General features: G+C 41.7%; 1 protein-coding gene across 1 annotated transcript in view; it reads left to right on the top strand.

Moving 5' to 3' along the window:
* Positions 1-23,840, top strand: part of LOC147050602 (phospholipid-transporting ATPase ABCA1-like) — a 99,074-nt gene that overhangs the window by 33,089 nt on the left and 42,145 nt on the right. Inside the window, exons 19-29 of the mRNA XM_085919985.1 lie at positions 1,906-2,077; positions 4,392-4,523; positions 5,022-5,161; positions 5,482-5,619; positions 5,838-5,995; positions 10,626-10,689; positions 10,830-11,032; positions 11,158-11,260; positions 13,016-13,158; positions 16,002-16,114; positions 18,605-18,779. Coding sequence (XP_085776111.1) covers positions 1,906-2,077; positions 4,392-4,523; positions 5,022-5,161; positions 5,482-5,619; positions 5,838-5,995; positions 10,626-10,689; positions 10,830-11,032; positions 11,158-11,260; positions 13,016-13,158; positions 16,002-16,114; positions 18,605-18,779 — 1,541 coding nt within the window. The remainder of the gene's footprint in view (positions 1-1,905; positions 2,078-4,391; positions 4,524-5,021; positions 5,162-5,481; positions 5,620-5,837; positions 5,996-10,625; positions 10,690-10,829; positions 11,033-11,157; positions 11,261-13,015; positions 13,159-16,001; positions 16,115-18,604; positions 18,780-23,840) is intronic.

The raw sequence follows: 23,840 nt of genomic DNA, 5'->3' as shown, positions 1-23,840 counted from the left end.
TGTATCCGGGATCTTGTTCTTTCGGTCACGACCCATACCTCGTGACCAAGAGATTGACCGGTAAATGAGAGCTTTGCCTTTTGGCTCAGCTCTCTCTTCACTACGACGGACCGGTACAGAGTCAGCATTACTGCCGACGCTGTCCCGATCCGCCTGTCGATCTCGCGCTTCATCCTGCCCTCAGTTGTGAACAAGACCCCAAGATACTTGAACCCCTCCACTTGGGGAAGGATCTCATCCCCGATCCGGAGAGGGCATTCCACCCTTTTCTGACCGAGGACCATGGACTCGGATTTGGAGGTGCTGACCCTCATCCCGACCGCTTCACAGTCGGCTGTGAACCGCTCCAGTGAGAGCGGGGATCACTGAAGAAGCCAACAGCACTCATCATCTGCAAAAAGCAGAGACACAGAGGTCCCCAAACCGGACACCCTCAACACCTCGGCTGCGCCTAGAAATTCTGTCCATAAAAATTATGAACAGAATCAGTGACAAAGGGCAGCCTTGGCGGAGTCCAACCCTCACTGGGAACAAATCTGACTTACTGCCGGAAATGCGGACCAAACTCTAGCATCGGTGATACAGGGACCGAACCGCCCTTATCAGTGGGCTCGGCACCCCGTACTCCCAAAGCACCGTCCACAGAACTTCCCGAGGGACACGGTCGAACGCCTTCTCCAAGTTCAAAACACATGTAAACTGGTTGAGTGAACTCCCATGCCCCCTCGAGGATCTTGCCGAGGGTGTAGAGCTGGTCCACATTTCCCCGGCCAAGACGAAAGCAACACTGCTCCTCCTGAATCCAAGGTTCAACCTCCTAACGGACCCTCCTCTCCAGCCCTCCTGAATAGACTTTACCAGGAAGGCTGAGGAGTGTGATTCTCCTTTAATTGGAACACACCCTCCGGTCCCCCTTCTGTGGAGGGGAACCACCACCCCAGTCTGTTGATCCAGAGGCACCGTCCCCGATGTCCACGCAATGTTGTAGAGGCGTGTCAGCAATGACAGCCCCACAACATCCAGAGCCTTCAAAAATTCCAGGCGGATCTCCTCCACCCTTGGGGCCTTGCCCCCGAAGAGTTTTTCTTAACTACCTCAGTGACTTCCACCACAGAGACCCCCAGAGTCTCCAAAACCTGCTTCCACAATGGAAGGCGTGTCGGTGGAGTGGAGGAGGTCTTCAAAGTACTCTCCTCACCGACTTACGATGTCCTGAGTCGAGGTCAGCAGCATGCCATCTCCACTGTAAACTGCTTCCCCCTCCCGAGACGCCGGATGGTGGACCAAATTTCCTCAAAGCCGTGCAGAAGTCGACATGTCCTCACCAAAACTCCTCCCACGTCTGGGTGTTTTCTTCAGCAACCGCTGAAGCCGCGTTCTGCTTGGTCATCCTGTGCCTCTCGGCTGCCTTCGAAGTCCTGCAGGCCAAAACGACCCGATAGGACTCCTTCAGCTTGATGGCATCCCTTACTGACGGTGTGCACCAGCGGGATTGGGGATTGCCACCACAACAGGCACCAACCACCTTGGCCACAGCTCTGGTCGGACACCAATTTGTACACTGGGAGCTGAGTTTTCTGAAAGTTTCAAACGTCTGAAAAATATCCTCTCCTCGCGTCTGTCCCTTCATGGGAAGTACTGTCAATAGCTCCTCTTTTGCAGTGAGATCACAAAACACCATACGAATGAAAATGCACATCTGGGCTGTGTCACTCATATCTGTAGATTCAGTACAGGCTTAGTACAGACTAATTTTGACCTATGTTATGATTTTGGCAGTGTGTGATCTTCAGGGACAAAGATGAAAGCATACTATATCTAAATTACTGTATGGACATTTTAACATTGGTATAGTTTGTTTCTATAGCAGTTGATAGACTTCATAGCATTTTTTTGTGAATTTAGATTGCATTGAGGCAGATCCAAGTAATCTGGTGCTTGGCATCAACATAAAAAACTTGGTGAAAATCTACAAGAAAGGAGACATGATGGCTGTCAACCACCTCAACCTGAACTTCTATGAAGGACAGATCACTTCATTTCTGGGTCATAATGGAGCAGGAAAAACTACTACCATGTACGAGCAGATGAGTTTGCAATGTTTCACAAATGTTTGTCTCAGTTAAAGCTGCAGCTATGTCCCTTTTTCCATTATCTAATGTCCAAATTGTCACGTCTTGTCTCCACTTGTTTCCTTGTGTGTTCCTCAGTGTTGTCATGGTTTCCCTTCGTGTCTCTGCACTTGCCCCTCCCCTCCTGTGTGTACCCATAATCAGTGTAATCGTCACCTGCCTCTCGTTACCTGTCTTGTATTTAAGTCCTGTCTGCGTGTCAATCCCGTTCGGATTGTTCTGTTAGTTTCTCGGTTCCTCCTGTTATTCTGCCTCTGTTACCGTAATTTTCGGACTATTAGTCGCTCCAGAGTATAAATCGCACCACCCATAAAATGCACAATAACCTGAAAAAAAAACCTCATATATAAGTCGTTCCGGAGTATAAATTGCACTTTTGGGGCAAATTTATTTGTCAAAATCCAACACCAAAAACAGACACGAACCAGCAACAACAGGCTAAACGATACGGTATGCTAACGTGACATACACAAACTAGAGGCTGAGAACGGGTCTAATGTAACATTCAGAGTTATTCAAATGATTATTACATAAATAACACGTTTATCAAACCATCTGTGTCACTCAAAATCATAAAATACATCGATCATCGATCGTGTAAACAATGCCGCGTAGGCGCGCCGTCGGACTTGTGATTTGCATGTCTAATTATTCCACAGACCCATATAACGGTATATAAAGTATATTTCAAATAACTATCATACAGCAACAATATTACCAAACCATCTGTCACTCCAAATCATAAAATACATCGATCATCGATCGTGTAAACAATGCCGCGTACGCGCGCCGTCGGACTCGTGATTTGCATGTCTAATTATTCCACAGACCCATATAACGATATATAAAGTATATTTCAAATAACTATCATATAGCAACAATATTACCAAACCATCTGTCACTCCAAATCATAAAATACATCGATCATCGATCGTGTAAACAATGCCGCGTACGCGCGCCGTCGGACTCGCGATTTGCATGTCTAATTATTCCACAGACCCATATAACGATATACAAAGTATATTTCAAATAACTATCATATAGCAACAATATTACCAAACCATCTGTCACTCCAAATCATAAAACCCATCGATCATTGATCGTGTAAACAATGCCGCGTACGCGCGCCGTCGGACTCGTGATTTGCATGTCTAATTATTCCACAGACCCATATAACGATATATAAAGTATATTTCAAATAACTATCATATAACAACAATATTACCAAACCATCTGTCACTCCAAATCATAAAATACATCGATCATCGATCGTGTAAACAATGCCGCGTACGCGCGCCGTCGGACTTGTGATTTGCATGTCTGGCGTGATGTGTGCTCGCATGCTGTCCATCACAAGCAGAGCTTGCATCCTAAATTGCATTGCTGCCCCTACTGTTTTTTTTATTATTATTATTATTATTTTTTTTTTTTACATCACCACACTAAATTCTCTTCATCAGACCTGTGCTTTTTAAAAACTCAAAAAATCAGCGCTTTCCCCTCCCAGTTGTTGCGTCACGGCCAATGGTGAAATTTAAATCACCCTCGTTCAGTTTAGTTTGAAAATAACTTTTTTTTTTCAGTTGTTTTGTTTTGTTTATTTGTTTCATGAACTTGAATATTGTGCTTTAAAGTGTGAATTGCTTTATTCGTTTTTTCAGTGTATTAAAAATAATATGTAAGGTGATCAACTGTACTAGTAAGTAATGTGTTAATGATCAAGTAAATTTTTTTGAAGAAAAAACACATATGTCGCTCCTGAGTATAAATCGCCCCCCCCCACCCAAACTATGAAAAAAACTGCGACTTATAGTCCCAAAATTACGGTAGTTTGTCGGTTCCTCCTGTTCCCCTGCCTCAGTTCTGTTTCTGTTAGCCACCCATGTCGGTCAGTCCCATTGTTGTTTTGTTAACCCGTCCTATTAGTTTGCCCCCCTGTTTCCATGTTTGTTCCTGCCATATTCTCCTGCTAGTTTGTTCCTCTCATTCTCTCCTCCACCACCCTTTTTTCTCAATAAACTCTGGTCCAAGCTACATTTGGTCGCCCTGCTCCATTTCTGCCTGTGACAGAAATACTTGCATTTCAGTTGTATTTACTTTGTATTTGTTACAGTTACTTTCATAATGCTAAATGCTATGTAAATAATTCAATTTTAATATGACATGTATACTGACAAAACTGTGCATGTGTGTGTGTGTGTGTGTGTGTGTGTGTGTGTGTGTGTGTGTGTTGGGGCTGTGCGTGTGTGCATGTGTCAGATCTATATTGACTGGTCTGTTCCCACCCACCTCGGGGACGGCGTACATCAATGGAATGGACATACGCCGCAACATGGACATCATCCGAAAGACCCTAGGAGTTTGTCCACAACACAATATATTGTTTGATGCGTAAGGATTGTCTTGTGTCTACTACGCTAATGAATTCCATCATTTAAAAAAATAATCTTGCACAATACATTCAAGGAAAGTGGGAAGTCAGACTTTCCCAACTTACAACTTGGAAAAGTGCACAAGAATACCCCTTGAAAGGGGCAGGTCCAAGTTGAGAAGTGGTTTAAAAAAAAGGACAGAGTTCACAAATCAATGTGACGTCACTGAATAATGGTAATCACGTGGAGACAGTTGGCAAGGAGAGGAGGATCCAAATGCAAGGAAGTAGAAAGGCAGGCCCTTTTGTTCAAGAAAAAGCTAAAAAAATGGATGGCAAAAAGTTACAAATAATGGCTGTCCAAGTGAAACTTGAATGTTGAACATAAGTTGAAAGTCCTTTTACCTGTAAAGGTTTGTTCAACTGTTACATGTTTTAGTCACCTTGCAAATTTATGGTTATGAGCAGCAATGGTTAATAACTGTCATCGTCACATTGCCTCTGTCTCTTTGCTGCAGTCTAACAGTGGAGGAGCATTTACGGTTTTATGGACGACTGAAGGGTATGTCTGAAGAAGAGGTTATGTCTGACCTCAACCATTGGCTTGATGAAGTCGGACTCGTTGATAAACGTCACATACAGGCAAAAAACCTCTCTGGTGAGCTCATACGTTTCTATTATGGTAACCATTATGGTAGGAAAATCTTATTCTACAAAGCCGAAAGTTGAAACGAGAGATTGCCATTTGATCAAATATTATAACTACCAGAATGAGCTGACAGCGGCACGAGTAAAACCATCTGTAAAAAGTTTAGTCCTCTCTGGCACCATATCCGTCTAATTTGATTTTTGAGAAACCACTGCAGCAGAAGAAAAACAACCAATCAACCGCAAATTTTAATCATGTATGTCTGACTGCTTCAACAAATCAGTTATTTTTGGGGGGAAATTGCAAAATCCCCTTTTATATCCTAACAGGGGGAATGAAGAGGAAGCTCTTGGTGATCCTTGCATTTGTTGGAAGAACCAAGGTAGTGATTTTGGATGAGCCTACAGCAGGGGTGGACCCATTCTCCCGTCGGCGCATTTGGGATTTGTTGCTGAAATATCGCAAAGGTGAACTCAGATTGTCAGTTTGAGGTGCATACTATCATTCTTTTGCTCAAATTGTCAATTTGAGGTGCATACTATCATTCTTTTGCTCATGGTATAACGTCAGTTCAACTATTACATTTTTCTTTGTTTTTGAATTTTTGGGTAGAGTAAAAAAATACTCCAGGTGTCTTAGACTGATGCTAACCATATGACAATGAATGAATTTTTTTGTCTTTCAGACCGAACCATATTGCTCTCTACGCATTACATGGACGAGGCAGAACTACTTAGTGATCGTATTGCCATCATCTCCCAGGGAAAGCTGTGTTGCTGCGGCTCACCGCTTTTTCTTAAATCCAAACTGGGATCTGGCTATTCCCTGACGGTGGTCAAAAAGGCATGAACACAATTATCCTACCTTGCATTCTCTAACCACTTGTTTATTTTAGTACTTAAAAGTTAATTTAGAAGGATAATTCTCTTCAAACTGATTACCTTCAAGGCCCTGTAGAGTTGGAGGTACCAAACCCCACCAGTTTCATAGTCGCATTCACCAAAGCCTTCTTGAGTGACATTTTATTTTTTCCTCAAATTCAAGACGTAGGTGTTTTTTACTGATGCAGAAAATGAGCCATGCATGAACATCACCTTATTAAATGAACAAAACCAACACAATGCATCATGGCCGGACAGGAGATTTTTTTCAGGCCAGGAGTCAGTTATGTAACCAGCTCACTCTCCAAAGTATGCACCGGTTGATGCCTCACAATCGATGACAGCTAGGAGCCTCATGGATAACGTCAGTGACGTATCTCACAACTATAGCACACTGGTCTTTGACTGTAAGGTCTTGGGTTGTATCCAGTTTTACTGAAAACATATTTGCCTCTCTAACCTCATCAGCAATAGTGTGCTGTATTTGATGACCTTGTTAACTGTTGCTTTGAGAGCAGAGTTACAAGGCACACTTCCTTTACCTCCTCCAGTCTCATGTGCTGTCTTGCTCTGCTTTATGCAGTCATTGGCATGCTCTTGTAAACAAACATCATATCTGCTCAGGAGAAATATGATCTCTAAAAAATGTCCATGGTCCAAGGTCATGTTTTCCAGGCTGTTAGGTGCTTCGTGTTTATCCCCTCTGTAGCTGAGGTCACTTAACTATCGTAACCACACGTTCCATAGTAACCACATGTTCCATGACTTGCCTTTACTTCCTCACTTGCTCTCGGTGTATTGACATCTGTTTCTCACTCACTAGGCTATGGATGTCAGCCTTGTTAGCCCTCAGGAAATACACCTCTGCACTCTCTCTGTGCAACTCTCTCTTTTCGTGTTCCTCAATGCAGAGGACATGCATCCATGGCTGCATGCCTCTTTTCACAAAAGGGTTATCAGACTGTTTAGCAAACATATACACACTGAACAGTACAGTGAATGAGATGCCTCACAGTAAGTTAGTCATTGTCTATGCATCCTATCCTTAGTGTAAAACACTTTGGCTTTCTTTAGGTTTTGTTGTTGGTGGTACCAGAAAAACAAATCAAAATCTCTGGAATGAGGGCGAGCAAAACACCGTAATTTTCGGACTATAAATCGCTCCGGAGTATAGATTTAATGATTAGGAGTGACACAGATGGTATGATAATATTATTGGTATATAAACCCACGTCGTTCCTTGTACTTTGTTAACGCTACAATGTAGTTATATACTAGATCTCTGCGGCGCACGCGTGGCGTTGTTGACATAAAGGACGAGGAATTTGATCGATGGATTTAATGATTTGGAGTGACACAGATGGTTGGATAATATTGTTGTTATATAAACCCACGTCTTTCCTGGTACTTTGTTAACGCTACAATATAGTTATATATTAGATCTCTGCAGTGCACGCGCAGCGTTGTTGACATAAAGAACGAGGAATTTGATCGATGGATTTAATGATTTGGAGTGACAGATGGTTTGATAATATTGTTGTTATATAAACCCACGTCTTTCCTGGTACTTTGTTAACGTTACAACATAGTTATATCATAGCTCTTTGCAGTGCACGCGCGGCGTTGTTGACATAAAGAACGAGGGATTTAATGATTTGGAGTGACACAGATGGTTTGATAATATTGTTGTAATATGATAGTTATTTGAAGTATACTTTATATATCGTTATATGGGTCTGTGGAATAATTAGAAATGCAACTTACAACGGGTCCGTTGTGAGCATATGCGGCGCATACGCGGCATTGTTTACATAAATCACGATCAATGGATTTAATGAATTGGAGTGACACAGATGGTTTGATAAACATGTTATTTATGTAATACTTGAATAACTCTGAATGTTACGTCAAGCCCGTTCTCAGCTCCTCGTTTGTGTATATGCCACGTTAGCATACCATATCGTTTAGCCTGTTGTTGCTGGTTCATGTCTGTTTTTGGTGTTGGATTTTGACAAATAAATTTGCCCCAAAAGTGCGACTTATACTCCGGTGCGACTTATATATGTGGTTTTTTTTTCACTTTATTGTGCATTTTATGGCTGGTGCGACTTATACTCCGGAACGACTTATAGTCCGAAAATTACGGTAACTTTTCTGCATTTGGCCGCATTTTTTTTTTGGCCCTCTCCCTTTCTGCACCGCCTATCCACTTCTTTTTACCACGTTCGAAGTCCATTATCCTCACTTTGACCGCTCGCTAGCTACACACACCACAGCAGCCGGCACCTGACATACATAACACACCGCTTCCTCCACACGCTCACTGTGTGGTTGATACGGACAGTGGGGGCGGGTGTTAATTAACATAAACCAATCGTCTTCTTCACATGCTCCTGGCCTGAGTGGCCTAAGTGGCCTGGCCTGTCTCTTTGACAGGCGCGCCGCCGCACCGGCAGACTTAAAAAAAAGAAAGAAAAAAACAAAAAAGAAAAAAACAAAGATCCTAGGCCGGGGCTTCGGGAATACTCCCGGTTCTCCCTATTGTCAGTCTGGGCGTGCAAAGCATGAACTCACAACAAACCTGCAATACCTGTATATCAGTGTGACTTCAGCTGTTGCTCGACTAGTTGAGATATGCGTTATCACAAATTTACCTCGGACCTCTGCAGTGGAGGCTCTGCCGAATCCCTGAGACCGACTTACCGAACCCAGGTTAAGAACCCGTCAAGTTCATTTTACCTTGACCCTGAATGACACGCCAAATGTATGCTTATACAGAATAGCTACAATAGTTGTTGCTCTAGCGGCTAGAGTCTAGCCCAAGCCTGGAAATAGACACAAGGGGGAGAAAGATACCGCTGCAGGGGCACTAGAGGAAGTAACAAAAGAACGTTTTCCGGGGCAAGGCAAAACGAGCTTGAGGGGACGCAAATTATAGTCATATTTTGTTTCCCGATTTGTATGGAATAAACTGGTAATAAAACATCAGATAACAGACTTTTTTTTCTATTACAATTGTATTAAATTATAGTCATATTTTGTTTCCCGATTTGTATAGAATAAACTGGTAATAAAACATCAGATAACAGACTTTTTTTTCTATTACAATTACAGAAATACATATCTTGAGTCACCATTAATCTTTACATCATGTGAAACATGTCAATTGAGATGACCATATATCAGCAAATATGGTAATGCGGTACTTCCCGTAAAAATGGTGCAACCAAATCCTGTGTGACCAACTGAAAAAGTTGGTTGCACAAAATTTAGTCTAGAGCCCTGTCAGTTATTTGTGGCTTAGTATGTTACACCTTAGCATACAATATGGTTGAGGAGTCACTGTTTACCATACCAGCCACAGTCAGGGTTTCACAAAATCATTCCACAGGTACATAAATCTTGCTCACACTCATAATACAAGCAAAAACAAAACAGCTTATGGAAATGTGAAGAGTCTTATTTCATGAGCGGTTAGGACGTCAGTTCTAACTCCGGCCTTTCTGTGTGGTACCATGTACCTGCATGTTAGGCACAATTGACCGGTGCATATTGCTAGTAGCTGTGATTGTGAGTGCAGATGGTTGTTCGTTTATGTGTGTGCTGCAATTGGCTGGCAACCAGTTCAGGATGTACCCTGCCTACCGCCTAAAGACTGCTGGAATAGGCCTCAGCACACTTGTGACCCTCGGTTTGGGAAATGAATGAATGGATGTCTCTTGTTTCATTGTGCTTGGATATGGTTTAAAGAAATGAGAATTTGATTGCCAGTAGACAAAATAACGTCGTCCGTTGGTGACAATGGTGTGATTGGCTCTTAACTAGCAAAATCAGTGTATGAGAGAGGTTATTCGACGAAGACCATGTATTATGAGTGTTGTCAAGAGGTTATTCCATGAAGACCAAACAAAAGCATTCTATTAGCATTTTTGTAATTTAGTTTTGCTTCTTGCCAAGGTTGGTCTTTTTCTCTTTTGTGTCATTAAACCCTGAGGATCGTATGATCCAATGACAACTTCTCAGGAATCTGTGCAGTGCAGCAACGACAGATTTTGCTGGTTTGCAAGACTACAGGTGAATGCAAATATTCTAACGTGGGTTTTATCTTGGGGCTACTCCACTAAAAAGTTCTAGATAAACCAGTGTACAGTATCCGCAATGCATTACGTTTCAATATATAAGAGTATTATGAATAACACAAGTAACACTTGGGCATTTAAATATTGACAAACTGGCAGTTGCATTGTGATATCCAGGGAAGATGCATTTTAGCTATCTTAGTATAACATATCGAACCACACATTATCTTGGTCGAAATGGGTCATAGTCACTGATCCAAACAGATGGGTGCCCTTTTAGCAATGCCCAAAAATCCAGAAAACTGAAACATTGAACAGTTTACCCTGTAGCTTCACAATGGAGTACTAGACAGTTCTCTTTTTGCACATTTTCAGCAATTTTCTCCAAACATGTACATCAAAACAATTCACTTTACAGGGTCTTGAAGATAACTCGTTATTTTGTTTTTTTTTGTTTTTTGGAGCTCTGAAAGACTCAAGATATCAAATCAGTGCAAATGTAATATGTTTTAGGACAGTGATTCATTAAGGAATGTAGACACATCCAGTCTGGATACCAATGTGGACAATTGCTCACGTGAGTGTTTTTTGTGAATCTAACATGATAGACATGTTTAAAAATTAAATTTCAGATGGTCATACAGGCTGTTTGAGTATTATTGATTATTATTGATTGGCATCTTATGACTATGTGCTGATTGGCATTTTATGTGGCAGCCATGAGAGCGCTGCTATCTCTGGCACAGCGCCACTGTCCAAGTGCCAGGCTTATGGAGGACTCAGCGTATGAAGCAGTGATCAGTCTACCACAGGAAGCCTCCAAGGACGGCCGCCTAGCTCGCCTTCTGTCTGAACTGGAAAATAATCTGAGTGAGATTGGAATTTCCAGCTATGGCTTGTCTGACTGTAAACTGGAGGAAGTAAGCAAATCTCTGTCTTCATAAAAACACATAGGTTTTTCACATGATTTTTCTCAAAAGCTTCCATACACCCTTACACCTTTGATGTACTATTTAAGTGTGTGAAAGAGTCACATATTGTCCAGATCTTTCTACAACTGGCGGAGGAAACTGAAATTGAGGTGGAACTAGTGCAACGTTCCCAAACACAGCAGAAGGAACGGAGGCAACATGAAGACCCTGGGATAGGTGTGTGTGCATGTGCGCGTACCAATATTGCTTATTAAACCCTCCACAGTTGCATTTATGGCATAGGTCAAAGGTTCTTGTACTTAAAAAGCCTGTTTTTATCTCATCCTTGCTGAAGTAAATGTTTGCGCAACACAGTGATACATTTTTTTTGACCAGTTACTGGTTACTGCTGCTGCATATTTCAATTAATGGTTCCAGACTTTGTAAACATTTCCTTGATATTTAAATATTGTCTATTCAGGAAATTAGTATCAATACCCATCCGTACAAATTACTCTGTCCAGGTGTGGTCTAAATCTTCAATTCATCCATGACTTTGGTGGGTGAGGGAAAATGAGCCACATAATTCAATTAATGGTCTATATCAGGGGTCACCAACCTTTTTTAAACCGAGGGCTACTTCTTAGGTACTGATTAAGGCAAAGAGCTACCAGTTTGACACACTTCTGAAATAGCCAATTTGCTCAATTTAGCAATTTGTGTTGTCATTTCCAGTTCACTTGTCAGTGTGATTTAAACAAGAATATCAAAAATAAAATAAATAGATGCAGCTCACTTATAAGTGCCGCTATTTGAGCAAATTTTAGAACAGCCCTGCAGCCGACTCACGTGGTCCTCAGGGATTATTAAACAATAACTTATTGTGCTCTTTTGAAAACCACACTAAAATTGTGCGCACGACTCCTGCAACCCTGCATATACGCTACCTGTGCAGACAGGCAACCATTTACACTCACTTTGGGCCTCATATACTCGTACACGCATAGGAATATTCATACAAATTTAGCATGTACAGAAAATCTTTGCACTTATGTGCACATGTTGATGAATCAGAATTCCCCCTTAATAGCAGCATATGCCTGCAGCGTACTAATTTGCAAAAGACGTGCCCCTATTTCTCCCGAAAAGAGTCTCCGTTTGGCGCATCTCAGCCAGTGTGTGTACGTAAAAAGTTAAATAATGATAACGTTTCATGAGATGGCATTAACAATATTGCTGTCAATACAAATAATATTGCTATTGCTAATGGGTCATATCAGAGGGCTTGAAGAAACACTAAGTGGCATGGAGGTTCGGATGATGCGTAATTGGGTATTGGATTTGGCCCAGGCTATTTGGCAATCCTAAAACATGTAGTAATTCCAAATTTCACCAGGAGATGGTGTTAAAGATGTAGTAATTCCAAATTTCACCAGGAGATGGTGCTAAAGATGTAGTAATGCCAAATTTCACCAGGAGATGGTGTTAAAGCTTGACATAGGGGTGACCTGATGGAAACTAATAAATTAAATTGTTAGCAATTAGGAGGACACGACCTGTTCGAGCACGCAGCTACACACAAATTTGGAATATGATTTTGCTTTGCCATCATTTTAATCTAACAGTTTGAGCAATATCACTATATATGTTAAAGTTAGAAGAACCCATTATTATGGCTAACGTGGACTATCTATTATGTTGACTATTGTGAAAACATGCTTTATTGATGTTGAAATGTTTAAGCGATATCCAACATGTATTTAACATTATTGTCCCATCTATACATGAATGTATTAAGTTGAGAGGAGACATCAAGGGTTAATAGTGATATTAGCAATGCAGTTAGCAGCATCAATATGAAAACTGTAAAATCTAATTAGATGTTTATTCTGTGGTTGCATGAAGACATACAGTAATTGCCATCACCTTGCTTACATAGTAGTATTTCAGCACAAAAAAAAAATTACATTGAATTGTAATGTGTTCTTACAGAAGTTCAGGAGACAGACCTACTGAGTGGATATGGTGATGGGGTCACCCTCACCGGATGGTGGCTGACCTGGCAGCACCTGAGAGCTCTCTTTATTAAACGATGGCTGCATAGTCGCAGAAATATTCTTGGCGTCTTTGGTCAGGTGATAACAAATTGCAAGTAGAAACATGTCAGTATTGACGACCTGGCACTCAGAAATGAAAAATGGTGTACTACATTTGCAATGCATTTAAAATGTGAGTTTAAATACCAGCGCCATTCAATATAATGTATAATGACTTAGTGAGGTAGGGCTGCTCAATTAGGACTAAAATCAAAATCATGATTATTTTGTTCAATTTTTAAATCAAGATTAGGAAACAGCATTTATTGAACGTGTTTAGGCATGTTTGGAATTGTACTTTTGTAAAATTTGATCAATTGAATAGCCCTGCTTAAACATGTTGCACCATGCACAGCAGACATTATTGTAAAGGTTTCACTTGGTTTGCACCCTTCTAACCAAAAGTATCACTCAAGGTTGAAGCAAAGTTTTAAAACCTTATTGGAGAATTTTAAAACTGAATGCAAAAATATTAAGATGTAAAACAAATATTAAGATGTAAAACAAGGACATCAAATAATGGCCAAAGAAGAAGTCATAAGCTTCTATTTATATTATCTATCTTCATTTCATATGAATATGGCCCATGTGTAAGCCTGGGTTGCATCGACAATGTTTAATTTACCGTATTTTCCGAACTTTAGGGTGCACTTAGAAGTTTATAATTTCTTCAAAAAACCACAGTTCGCCTTATAATGCAGAGCGCCTTATATATGAATCAATTTATGAATTTATTGATCCATACCGGTTGTACACAGCAGTCTGCCAAAGTGTTTCAGTATGTTTCAATACGACTAGTAAATTACAAGGTCGCATCGCTTTCAGCATTACGGCAACCGTGGTCAGGGTCGTCACCGAAGTAAGCGACGACTGTTGGATCGCATGACATTTAACTTTTTTTTTTTTTTCTCGATAGGGTAGAATCCATCCCATCGCTTTAGTGACATACAGGTAAACCTCACGGGAGGCTTTTGTTTTGTACTAAATTCATTTTGTTTCACCTGTCAATCACTTTCTGGTTCACAAACAAGGTATTTTAGGTAATGCAACCTAAAATACCTTGTTTGTGATAAAAGAACCAGAAAGTGACTTACGTGAGGCAATCACAGTGAAGCACACATGTGCAATAGACAGTGACCACACCCCCTCACCGTAGCTAGTTTGGCTGCACATATACAAACCCGGTGCCAAAGCTAACAAGCTAATCAATGCATTACGCATCAACACATGCACTCACTTTTTTATTTTAAATTACAGAAAGTTTATGACCATCAAAAATGTGTAGGGTTGCTGGACCAAGTAAGAGCCAAACCGTATCACTTTCATACGGAATGGGAGTTGGACTTTTTTTTTTTTTTTACCTCATGTATAAAAATAAAAATAAAAAATAAAAAAATAAATTCAATGATTGTGCACCTTGTAATCCAGTGTGCGTTATAGTGCAGAAAATACTGTAATCTAAGACAGTTAAAAAAACTGCTGTTGTAGTCACAGCCAAGTCAAGTCAAGTTTGTTTGTATAGCCCTAAATCACAAGCAGTCTCAAAGGGCTTCACATAAAATCAATTGACAATTATTCTCAAAGCATCCCTTGATCTTGGGCTCCCAAAAGGGCAAGGAAAAACTAAAAAAAAACCTACCAGGGGAAAAATGAGAAACCTTGAGAAGGGACCACAGATGGAAGGATCCCCCTTTCAGGATCACCAGGCTGCAATGAATGCAAAGAGGGCACATAAAATACATAATATGGAAATCAAAAAGTGGATGTCCAGGCCAAAGCGAAGCACAGATTCAACTTGTACTTGTAAGCCCAGTGAGCTCCCAAGGCATGCAGACATTTTTTCACTTAGAAAAGGGGTTGGAGAAAACTGTTCAAAAACACAGCTCCGTGAAGTCCAACCTATTGTAACCAATGGTAGCATTTTACTGGAAGTCTCATACCGGAAGTTCCTCCCACGTTCGTTTTTCCATAAAAGCCCTCAGGAATAGGCTACACCGCTACAACACTGCCAAGCTACTGTGTCAAAAGATGCTCCTGTGTCAAAGGGTCCCCCTCCTCACCTGTGTCAAAGAGTGCCGCCCCCCCACCAACTAAACATTACAGTCCGTATCTCACCCACGTCGCGAATGTTGTTTTTGAAGTTGCAAAGTTGACCACAGACTCACTAACGGTTTATCTTGTCCCAATCAAAATTTGAGACCCCTGGTCGAATGAGGGAACGGTGTTCACTGCGTGCACACACGCACACACACGCACGCACGCACACACACACACACACAAACACACGCACGCACACACACACACACACACACACACGGACCTTCGCTGCTCAGCTAGCACAAACTTTCGGCTACGTCGCATTTGCTGACCAAATTAATGGTTCAGTTCCCCGACAGTTACAATAGATGAACCACAGAGAAAAGGAAAAGCGACATCGCTCAGTTAAAGCTTGCTGCAAAAACAAGAGCTGCAGTACCATCCATCGTATAACTGCGTTTCTGTCACTACCATGGATGACAGTTGAACAGTTGTGTGTTAAGATGCAAAATTGTTTACTTATAGTACTATTCTCACACAAAATCCCTTTTCATTATAAAAGGAATTTTCTATTGGTTTTCTTTGAGAAACTTAGTTTTGCTCTATACACCTAAAATATGCAGCCTTTGTTCAAATAAAACAATCTTAACTGTCCTCTTTTATTAAAGAATTTAAACAAATCATGTTTTAAACTTGCTTCTAAGTTAAAAGTTGTTGATGCATTCCTGCCTATGTGTATTAAACTTGTGAGAGAAGAAAAACTATTAATTTTATTTTTTTACATGGTTTACATGACGTGTATCCCCAGCGATGTGTTTTCATTGTAATGTTTTTGTTTGATACAGATTGTGCTGCCCAATATACTTTTGCTGATATTTCTGTTGAGAAGAGAGAGTGCAGACGACGGCATCGAGCTGGACAATGTTTCGAACTATCAATATCAGGATGTGAAAAAGAGGTATGCTAAAAAAGTCTAACAATCTGCCCTACTCTGCATGTAGTACTGCAAGTACTGCCGTATTTTTCGGACTAAAAGTCACTCCGGAATATACGTCGCATCAGCCATAAAATGCACAATAACGTGAAAAAAAACATATATAAGTATATATAAGAAATTATTCGACAAAATCCAACACCAAGAACAGACATGAACGAGCAACAACAGGCTAAACAATACAGTATGCTAACATGACATAAACAGAAACAAAGAGCTGAGAACAGGCCTGACGTAACATTAACAGTTATCCAAATGACTATAACATAAATAACACCTTATCAAGCCATCTGTGTCACTCCAAATCATTAAATCCATCGAGTGTCCTTTATGTAAACAACGCCGCGTGTGCGCCGCGCTGCTGATGTCGGACTCGTCAGTTGCAGTTCAAATTATTCCACAGGCCCATATAACGATATATAAATTATATATCAAATAACTATTATACAAACAACATTATCAAACAATCTGTGTCACTACAAATCATCATTAAATCCATTGATCGTCCATTATCCTGAATCAACGCCGTGCCGCTGACGTCGGACTCGTCGTCAATTGCAGTTCAAATTATTCCACAGAACCATTTAACGATATATAAAGTATACATCAAATTCCTATTATATAAACAACAATATTATCAAACTATCTTGTGTCACTCCAAATCATTAAATCCATCGATCAAAATCTTTGTCCTTTGTGTAAACAACGCCGCGTGCACTGCGCCGCTGACGTCGGACTCGTCGTTAGTTGTAGTTCAAATTATTCTACAGGCCCATATAATTATAAACAACAATTTTATCAAACAATCTCTGTCACTCCAAGTCAATAAATCCTATAATTGAATCCTTTGTCCTTTATGTAAACAACGCGCCGTGTGCGCCGCACCGTTGACTTCAGTTGGAGTACAAATTACAGTAATCTCTTGCTACAATGCGATTCGTTTATCGCAGTTTCACTACATCTCGGATTTTTTAATTTTGTGAATAATTTCACATATAAATCGCTCCTGAGTATAAGTTGACCACCCCCCACCCAAACTATGAAAATAAAAGCGACTTATAGACCGAAAAATATGGTACTCTACTCTAACTTTCAATGATAGTTTTCCCCCACTCTACCTTTTATGCAAGAACCACATGTGACACAGTTTGCCAGAAAGCCATCAGCACCCTATGTGGTACAGAGGTGCTTGAAAACAGTGACTTTCGCCTCTTTCAAGGGTATTTATTGCGAGAAAACGGGGTGGCGGTGAGACGTAACATGTTTCGGGGGTTACCTCTGCAAACTGGTTAATCAGTGCAGAGGGTCTTCGCTCTTTGTTTCTGGAAACAGATAGCAGCGGAGCATTTTTGATAACTAAGCAAGAATGTTTCCATTTCATTTTAGGCCCCAATAATTTTAAATAGATGACATGACCATTGGGCGGCTGGGTAGAACATTTCATGTTAAGATGAAATAACAATTTTCATAGTGACTTTATTAGTTAGTTAGGAAGTTAGTTACTAACTTCCCTCACAGTTAGGAGGGTGCGGGTTCGAGTCCACTTCCGGCTCTCCCTGTGTGGAGTTTGCATGTTCTCCCAGTGTCTGCGTGGGTTTTCTCCGGGCACTCCGGTTTCCTCCCACATCCCAAAAACATGCTTGGTAGGCCAATTGAAGACTCTAAATTGTCCCTAGGTATGAGTGCGAGTGCGGATGGTTGTTCGTCTCTGTGTGCCCTGCGATTGGCTGGCAACCGGTTCAGGGTGTCCCCCGCCTACTGCCCGATGACGGCTGGGATAGCACGCCCGTGACCCCCGTGGGGACAAAGCCGTTCAGAAAATGGATGGATGGATGGATGGATGGATGGATGACATGACCAGTGATTGTCAATAAATACTGATTGCTTTCTTATGTCCAAATAACCAGAATCTAATCCAATATATTTTTTTAATTAACGAATATGCCAAGGCTATATGCATGTTTATTGTGTCTCTTATTTCAATCGATTCTATTATTGCATGAACTGTTGATATGTTACTTATGAATCCACATTGACTTTCTAAGTGTCGATTGAATTTGATAAGAATGAATCGAACATTTTATTGAACTTTTCTAAAGAAAGATGGCGAAATGAGGCAGTAGTGAAACAGGTTTGAAGTTTGTAAAATGGTATTCCTTCCAATCTTGTACAGTCAAAGTAAGCAATTTTTATTTGGTTTGGTAATGTGCCCTTCTCTATTGTGTTTTGATTTTTAATGAGACATGTGACCCTTGTATGTCTTTTTCTGACAGCATGACTTAAAGCACAATTGCTGATCAGTGAATGGGTTTAAATTTAATAAGATAAATATGATATTTACTCAAAGTTCCTCATTATCCTCAGGCTATTCCTTTCCCGTTTGATTGGCACGAATGTACACTGTAAATGAATTATAGCAAATGATAATTTGGTATTTTCTCTTTTTGTTTTTAGGGAGATTGGTGGAGCAATAGCAACGGCTTTTATTGTGAGCATGATCGTGTCCAGTTTGCCTGCCAACTTTGTGCTCTTCCTGATTGAGGAAAGAGCTATAAAAGCAACTCAACTCCATTTTATCAGTGGGCTCCAACCGGTCATCTATTGGATTGCAAACTTTTTCTGGGATGTGGTGAGTACAGACAAGCATTAGACTAACTGGACAAATGTTTTACTGCACATCTCATGGACCAAATGAGGGGATATCTTGTCGTTCTGGTGGTCTGCAGGAGGGAGGGCCGATGGGATGGTGGCCCTGGAAGTTTGAGTGGGTCAAAATGTGAATTGCTGTTGCATGATGTGGCGATGTTGCAAAGTCCATCCCATCAAATTCAGAAGCATCATTCTGAATCAAGTGCTCCATCTCAATTGTTTGGGCACCTCTCGAGTAAACAGCTTGTCATCTTCACACTGCGGCTTCTGAAGTCCTCCGGCAGCTGCCCAAAGACACCATCCGCAAGGCGGGACCTACAACCATCGGGCCCTGGGAGTGGCAAAAATCATAAAATACCCAAATGTTAATTTCCTGGGGAGTGCTAATAATATAATAATAATAATAATAATGATAATAATGATAATACATTTTATTTGGAAGGCGCCTTTCAAGGCACTCAAGGTTGCCGTACAAACATAAAATAGAATACGAGATTTAAAAGAAAAAAAGAGTGCAAAAGCAAGGAAACATCTGCAGCAGAGTGATGAGTTCAGACATATGCCTGCCTAAACAGGGGGGTTTTGAGATGGGATGCAAACAGATGAATCGAGTCAATGTTTCTGATGTCTGGGGGGAGAGAGTTGATAAATATGATGGGACCGAGGACAGAGCCCTGGGGAACGCCAGAGGACAGGGGGGAGGGATGAGATATGAATGATTTTAACTGGATAAATTGAGAACACCCAGCGAGATATTAGTGAAACCAGTGCAGGGGTGTGTCAGACAGTCCGATGGAAGCTATTCGGTCAAGGAGGATGAAGTGGGAAATGGCGTCAAAAGCTGTGCTTAGATCAAGGAGAATGAAGATGGATATTAAACCAGTCAGCTGCAATTCAGAGATCGTTCGTGATTTTAATGAGGGCTGTTTCTGTACTGTGATGAGGGCGTAAACCGGACTTGAACTGTTCATATATATTATTATTGGAGAGGTGAGTCTGGATCTGTGAAGCAACAGCGTTTTCAAGAATTTTGGAGAGGAATGGCAGGTTAGAGATGGGGCAGAGGTTGTTGAGGATATTGGGGTCTGAGTCGGGTTTCTTCAGAATTGGTGTAACAGCAGCAGTTTTGAAAGATAAAGGGACAGAACCAGAGGTGAGGGAAAAATAGATGATGGCAGTAATCAGGGGCAACAGAGGGGAGAGAGGCTATGACCAGAGAGGAAGGCAGGGGGCCAAGTTGAGATGTAGATGGCTTTGAGTTCTGGATGAGTTTGAATAGGTCAGCAGCAGAGGGAAGTAGGAAACAGGAGAGAGAGGAGGGGTGGGGTGGGGGAAGAAAGGAGATGGACAGCTGAACGAGTAGGGGGTCAGTTGCTGGTGGATGGTGCCGATTTTATTGTCAAAAAAGGACATCTGGGTGTTACAGTGGTCAACAGAGTAGAAGTGTCAAGGAGGCGGGTTGAATTGTGAATCATGGAGAACAGGACCTTGGTGTTCCCTGCACCGGCAGTAATTTTCTCCGCCAAATACTGAGATCTGGCGGAGAAAATTGCAGCCTTATAATGGAGAATATAGGTGTGGAATAACTGAAGACTGCCAATGGCTGTTGTGAAATTTGCTAAATTGACGTTTTTGATGTTGTGGAAAGATATGACATGTGACTGTTTGATTTTGGACAGTGTGAGACTAAGATTAGAAGAAACCAGCAACTGATCAGACAAGCCTGCTCCCAGATCCACAGCAGAGCAGTTAGCGGAGTGACACCGGAGCAGCAGTCTACATATAAAATATGGGCTTTGGTGTGGGTAGGGAAATCAATGTGTTGTTTGAGTCCAAAACTGTCCAGGCAGAAGGTGAAATCTTTAGTAAGAGTAGTGTTAATGTTGTCCATGTGGATATTTAAATCACCTAGCAGAATAATGTTGGATGAAAGTGAGTAGATGTGGGTGAGAAATGTGAATTCATTAATAAAATCCTTATTTGGTTTGGGTGGGCGGTAGATATGAACTAGAATAGTTGGTGTAGGTCCATTCAGCTGCAGAGCCGCAGATTCAAAAGAACTGGACACTGGCACTGAAACAGATGAGACCTTCCAAGTCTCGTGGTGAAGTATTACGAGACCTCCTCCTCGACCGGTGAGACGTGATTTGCAGATGTAAACAAACCCCCGTGGAACTGACTCGTTCAGCGGAGAGAAGTCGCCGGGATGGTGCCACGTTTCAGTTAAACACAAAAAGTCAAACTTGTGGTTGAGGAGGAGGTCCTGTAGTAGTAGTCCCTTGCCAGTGAGGGAGCGGATGTTGAGTAGTCCCAGTTTGCTAACGCTGTCTTGATTGGAGAAGGAAGCGTTTGCTGACCTGGCTAGGCTAGCTAATGTGCTGTGGTCCACCTTCCTATGGGTGTTTCTCGGTGAATGGCGGCGGGTGGAAGACCAGATGGAGTTTATGGGAGTGGAGTCATCAATGCGGTAGCCTCGTCCTGCACCACGGTGGATGTATCTCCGACGGTGAAGGCGAGCGATGTCCGGGAAGTGTTACAGTACAGGTGGAGGAGCAGACCGGAGGGGCCGGAGTTGGAGAAGTTCCGCCCTTCATGTCCTGGATCAAAGTTGACGCTAGATGAATCATGGCGGACAGGATAGTTCACCAGAGAACAAAGCTCACAGCAAAGTTGTAGAGTAGCATGCTGCACGGCTTGGGCAGAAGAACGTTAACCGGGACCGGGAAGAAGTGACAGGTAAGTGTAAAGCAAACACTCTAGCACACAGGTAGCACCTGAGCGGTTAAAGACACGCTACAGACAGACAGACAGGTCCGCTTGACAGTTAAAGTCCCTAAGTTAAAGTCCCAATGATCATCATCACACACACACATCTGGGTGTGGTGAAATTTGTCCTCTGCATTTAACCCATCCGCATGTGATTTTGATCCATCCCCTGGGGGAGAGGGGAGCAGAGAGCAGCAGCGTTGCCGCGCTTGGGAATCACTTGGTGAATTCCAACCCTTAATGCTGAGTGCCAAGCAGGTCTCATGGATCCCATTTTTTAGTCTTTGGTATGACCCAGCCGGGGTTTGATCTTCCAGTCTCAGAGCGGACACTCTACCACTAGGCCACTGAGCTGGTTGCCCCAAAATGAAAGCCAAGTGTACTACGTTCATCAAAATTTATTGATCTGCTGCAGACTGCAGAAAATCAAGCGAAAACGTTAAAAGATGACCGGGGAGCAGCGGCAGCAAGTCGCGCCACCGTTCACTCACATCCGGGTCAAGTGGGGAACATCCGAAGCATAAGCATATTTTATACTGCCATTTACACACAAGGGGCAATTTGGAGTCTTCAGATAACTTAACCTGCATATTTGCAGAATGTGGGAAGTACCTGGGTGGGTAGATGGGCGTGTCGGTGGGTAGAGAGAGAGCGAGAGAGAGAGAGAGAGAGAGAGAGAGAGAGAGTCACCCCGCTCACTCTTTGTTTGTACTTCTGCCCTCTGGGAAGAGATACAGATGCCTGCGCTCCCGCACCACCAGACTCAGGGACAGCTTCGTGCTCCAAGCTGTCCGGATCCTGAATTCCCTCCCCCCTCCACCCTCTCCTACATGACGTCCTGTTCTTTTGCGCTATGATCTGGCTGTCTGCTATTAGCGCGCTTGCTCTCTTTTTGCTGCTCTTATTTGTCTATTTATTTATTTATTGTTTATTATTTGGGTTATTTGCTTATTACTTATTTGTTGCTCTCGTCTGTTCGTTTTTACTCTTTGTGCTGTTTGATGTGCGTGTTGTGTACTGTCTAGTCACCGTGGGACGGTGGGAAACGTAATTTCGATCTCTTTGTGTGCCTGGCATGTGAAGAAATTGACAATAAAGCGGACTTTGACTTTGAAATAAGACGGCCCCAATTATAAGACGACCCCCTTTTTCAAGACTCAAGTTTGAAAAATGACTTTTTGAACACCAAATTAAATTTTCATACAGAAAATAATTACATCTGAAACAAATGATTATAACAATATATTCGAGAGAAAAAGCATGTTATTTTGCCTCATTCAAATCATGCAAAAACTGTATCACATCTTAATATCTGAACATTTAAATATGTAAACTAAAGTGCAATCACATTTGTAAATGAATGACTTCTGGTTTTTGAAATGTAAATAAACTAATCTACTGTGATGAAACAACAAAATTGCAATAACTGCATTAACCATCAAAGTTAAGTCTAACTGTAACTGTAGTCTTGAAACAAATCTGAATAAGGAAAAACATTGCAATAAAATAATGCAAACTACCACCGCTATTGTTGGGAGCCTGAGAACTGTATAGGGGGTTGGCTCGGATGGTTATGCTCTTTTCGCCCCCGGGTGTCGATCAGAACACAGGAGGGAAGACGGTTCAGTTTTGATTGCTTTACTGAATTATTGGGAAAAATAATAATAATAAATAACCATGAATGAAATACTCTCAGCAACACACCAAACATCAATCGAGACAACAAAATACATTTGCTGGCGACCGTTAGTCGCCGTGCCGCTGCTTACCAGCTACTCGTACGATGCGAGGAAAACTTAAAGGAGCGCGCCGGAGCTGTCAATCAAATGGCGCACACATGAAGCAAACCGCGATCTGACAAATGGCACAACAGTGGACAGTAGTAACAATGAAATGTATATACCGTAGTTTTCGGACTATAAGTCACTCCGGAGTATAAGTCGCACCAGCCATAAAATGCACAATAAAGTGAAAAAAAGCATATACAGTGCCTTGCGATAGTATTCGGCCTCCTTGAAGTATTCGGCCCCCTTGAACCCTTCAACATTTCGCCACATTTCAGGCATCAAACAAAGATAAAATTATTTTTTTTTGTCAAGAATCAACAACAAGTGGGACACAATCGTGAAGGGGAACGAAATTTATTGGATAATTTAAACTTTTTTAACAAATAAAAAAACTGAAAAGTGGGGCGTGCAATATTATTACGGGCGGGCGGGCGGGCGGATGGACGGACAGACATACAGACGGTGGGTTGGGTAGGTGGACAGGTAGA

The sequence above is a fragment of the Syngnathus leptorhynchus genome, chromosome 9 (assembly GCF_054491065.1).
Source record: "Syngnathus leptorhynchus isolate UIUO chromosome 9, UIUO_Slep, whole genome shotgun sequence".
Taxonomy (NCBI): domain Eukaryota; kingdom Metazoa; phylum Chordata; class Actinopteri; order Syngnathiformes; family Syngnathidae; genus Syngnathus; species Syngnathus leptorhynchus.
Note: the sequence above shows the minus strand (reverse complement) of the source record. Positions and strands in the feature narration are given on the sequence as shown.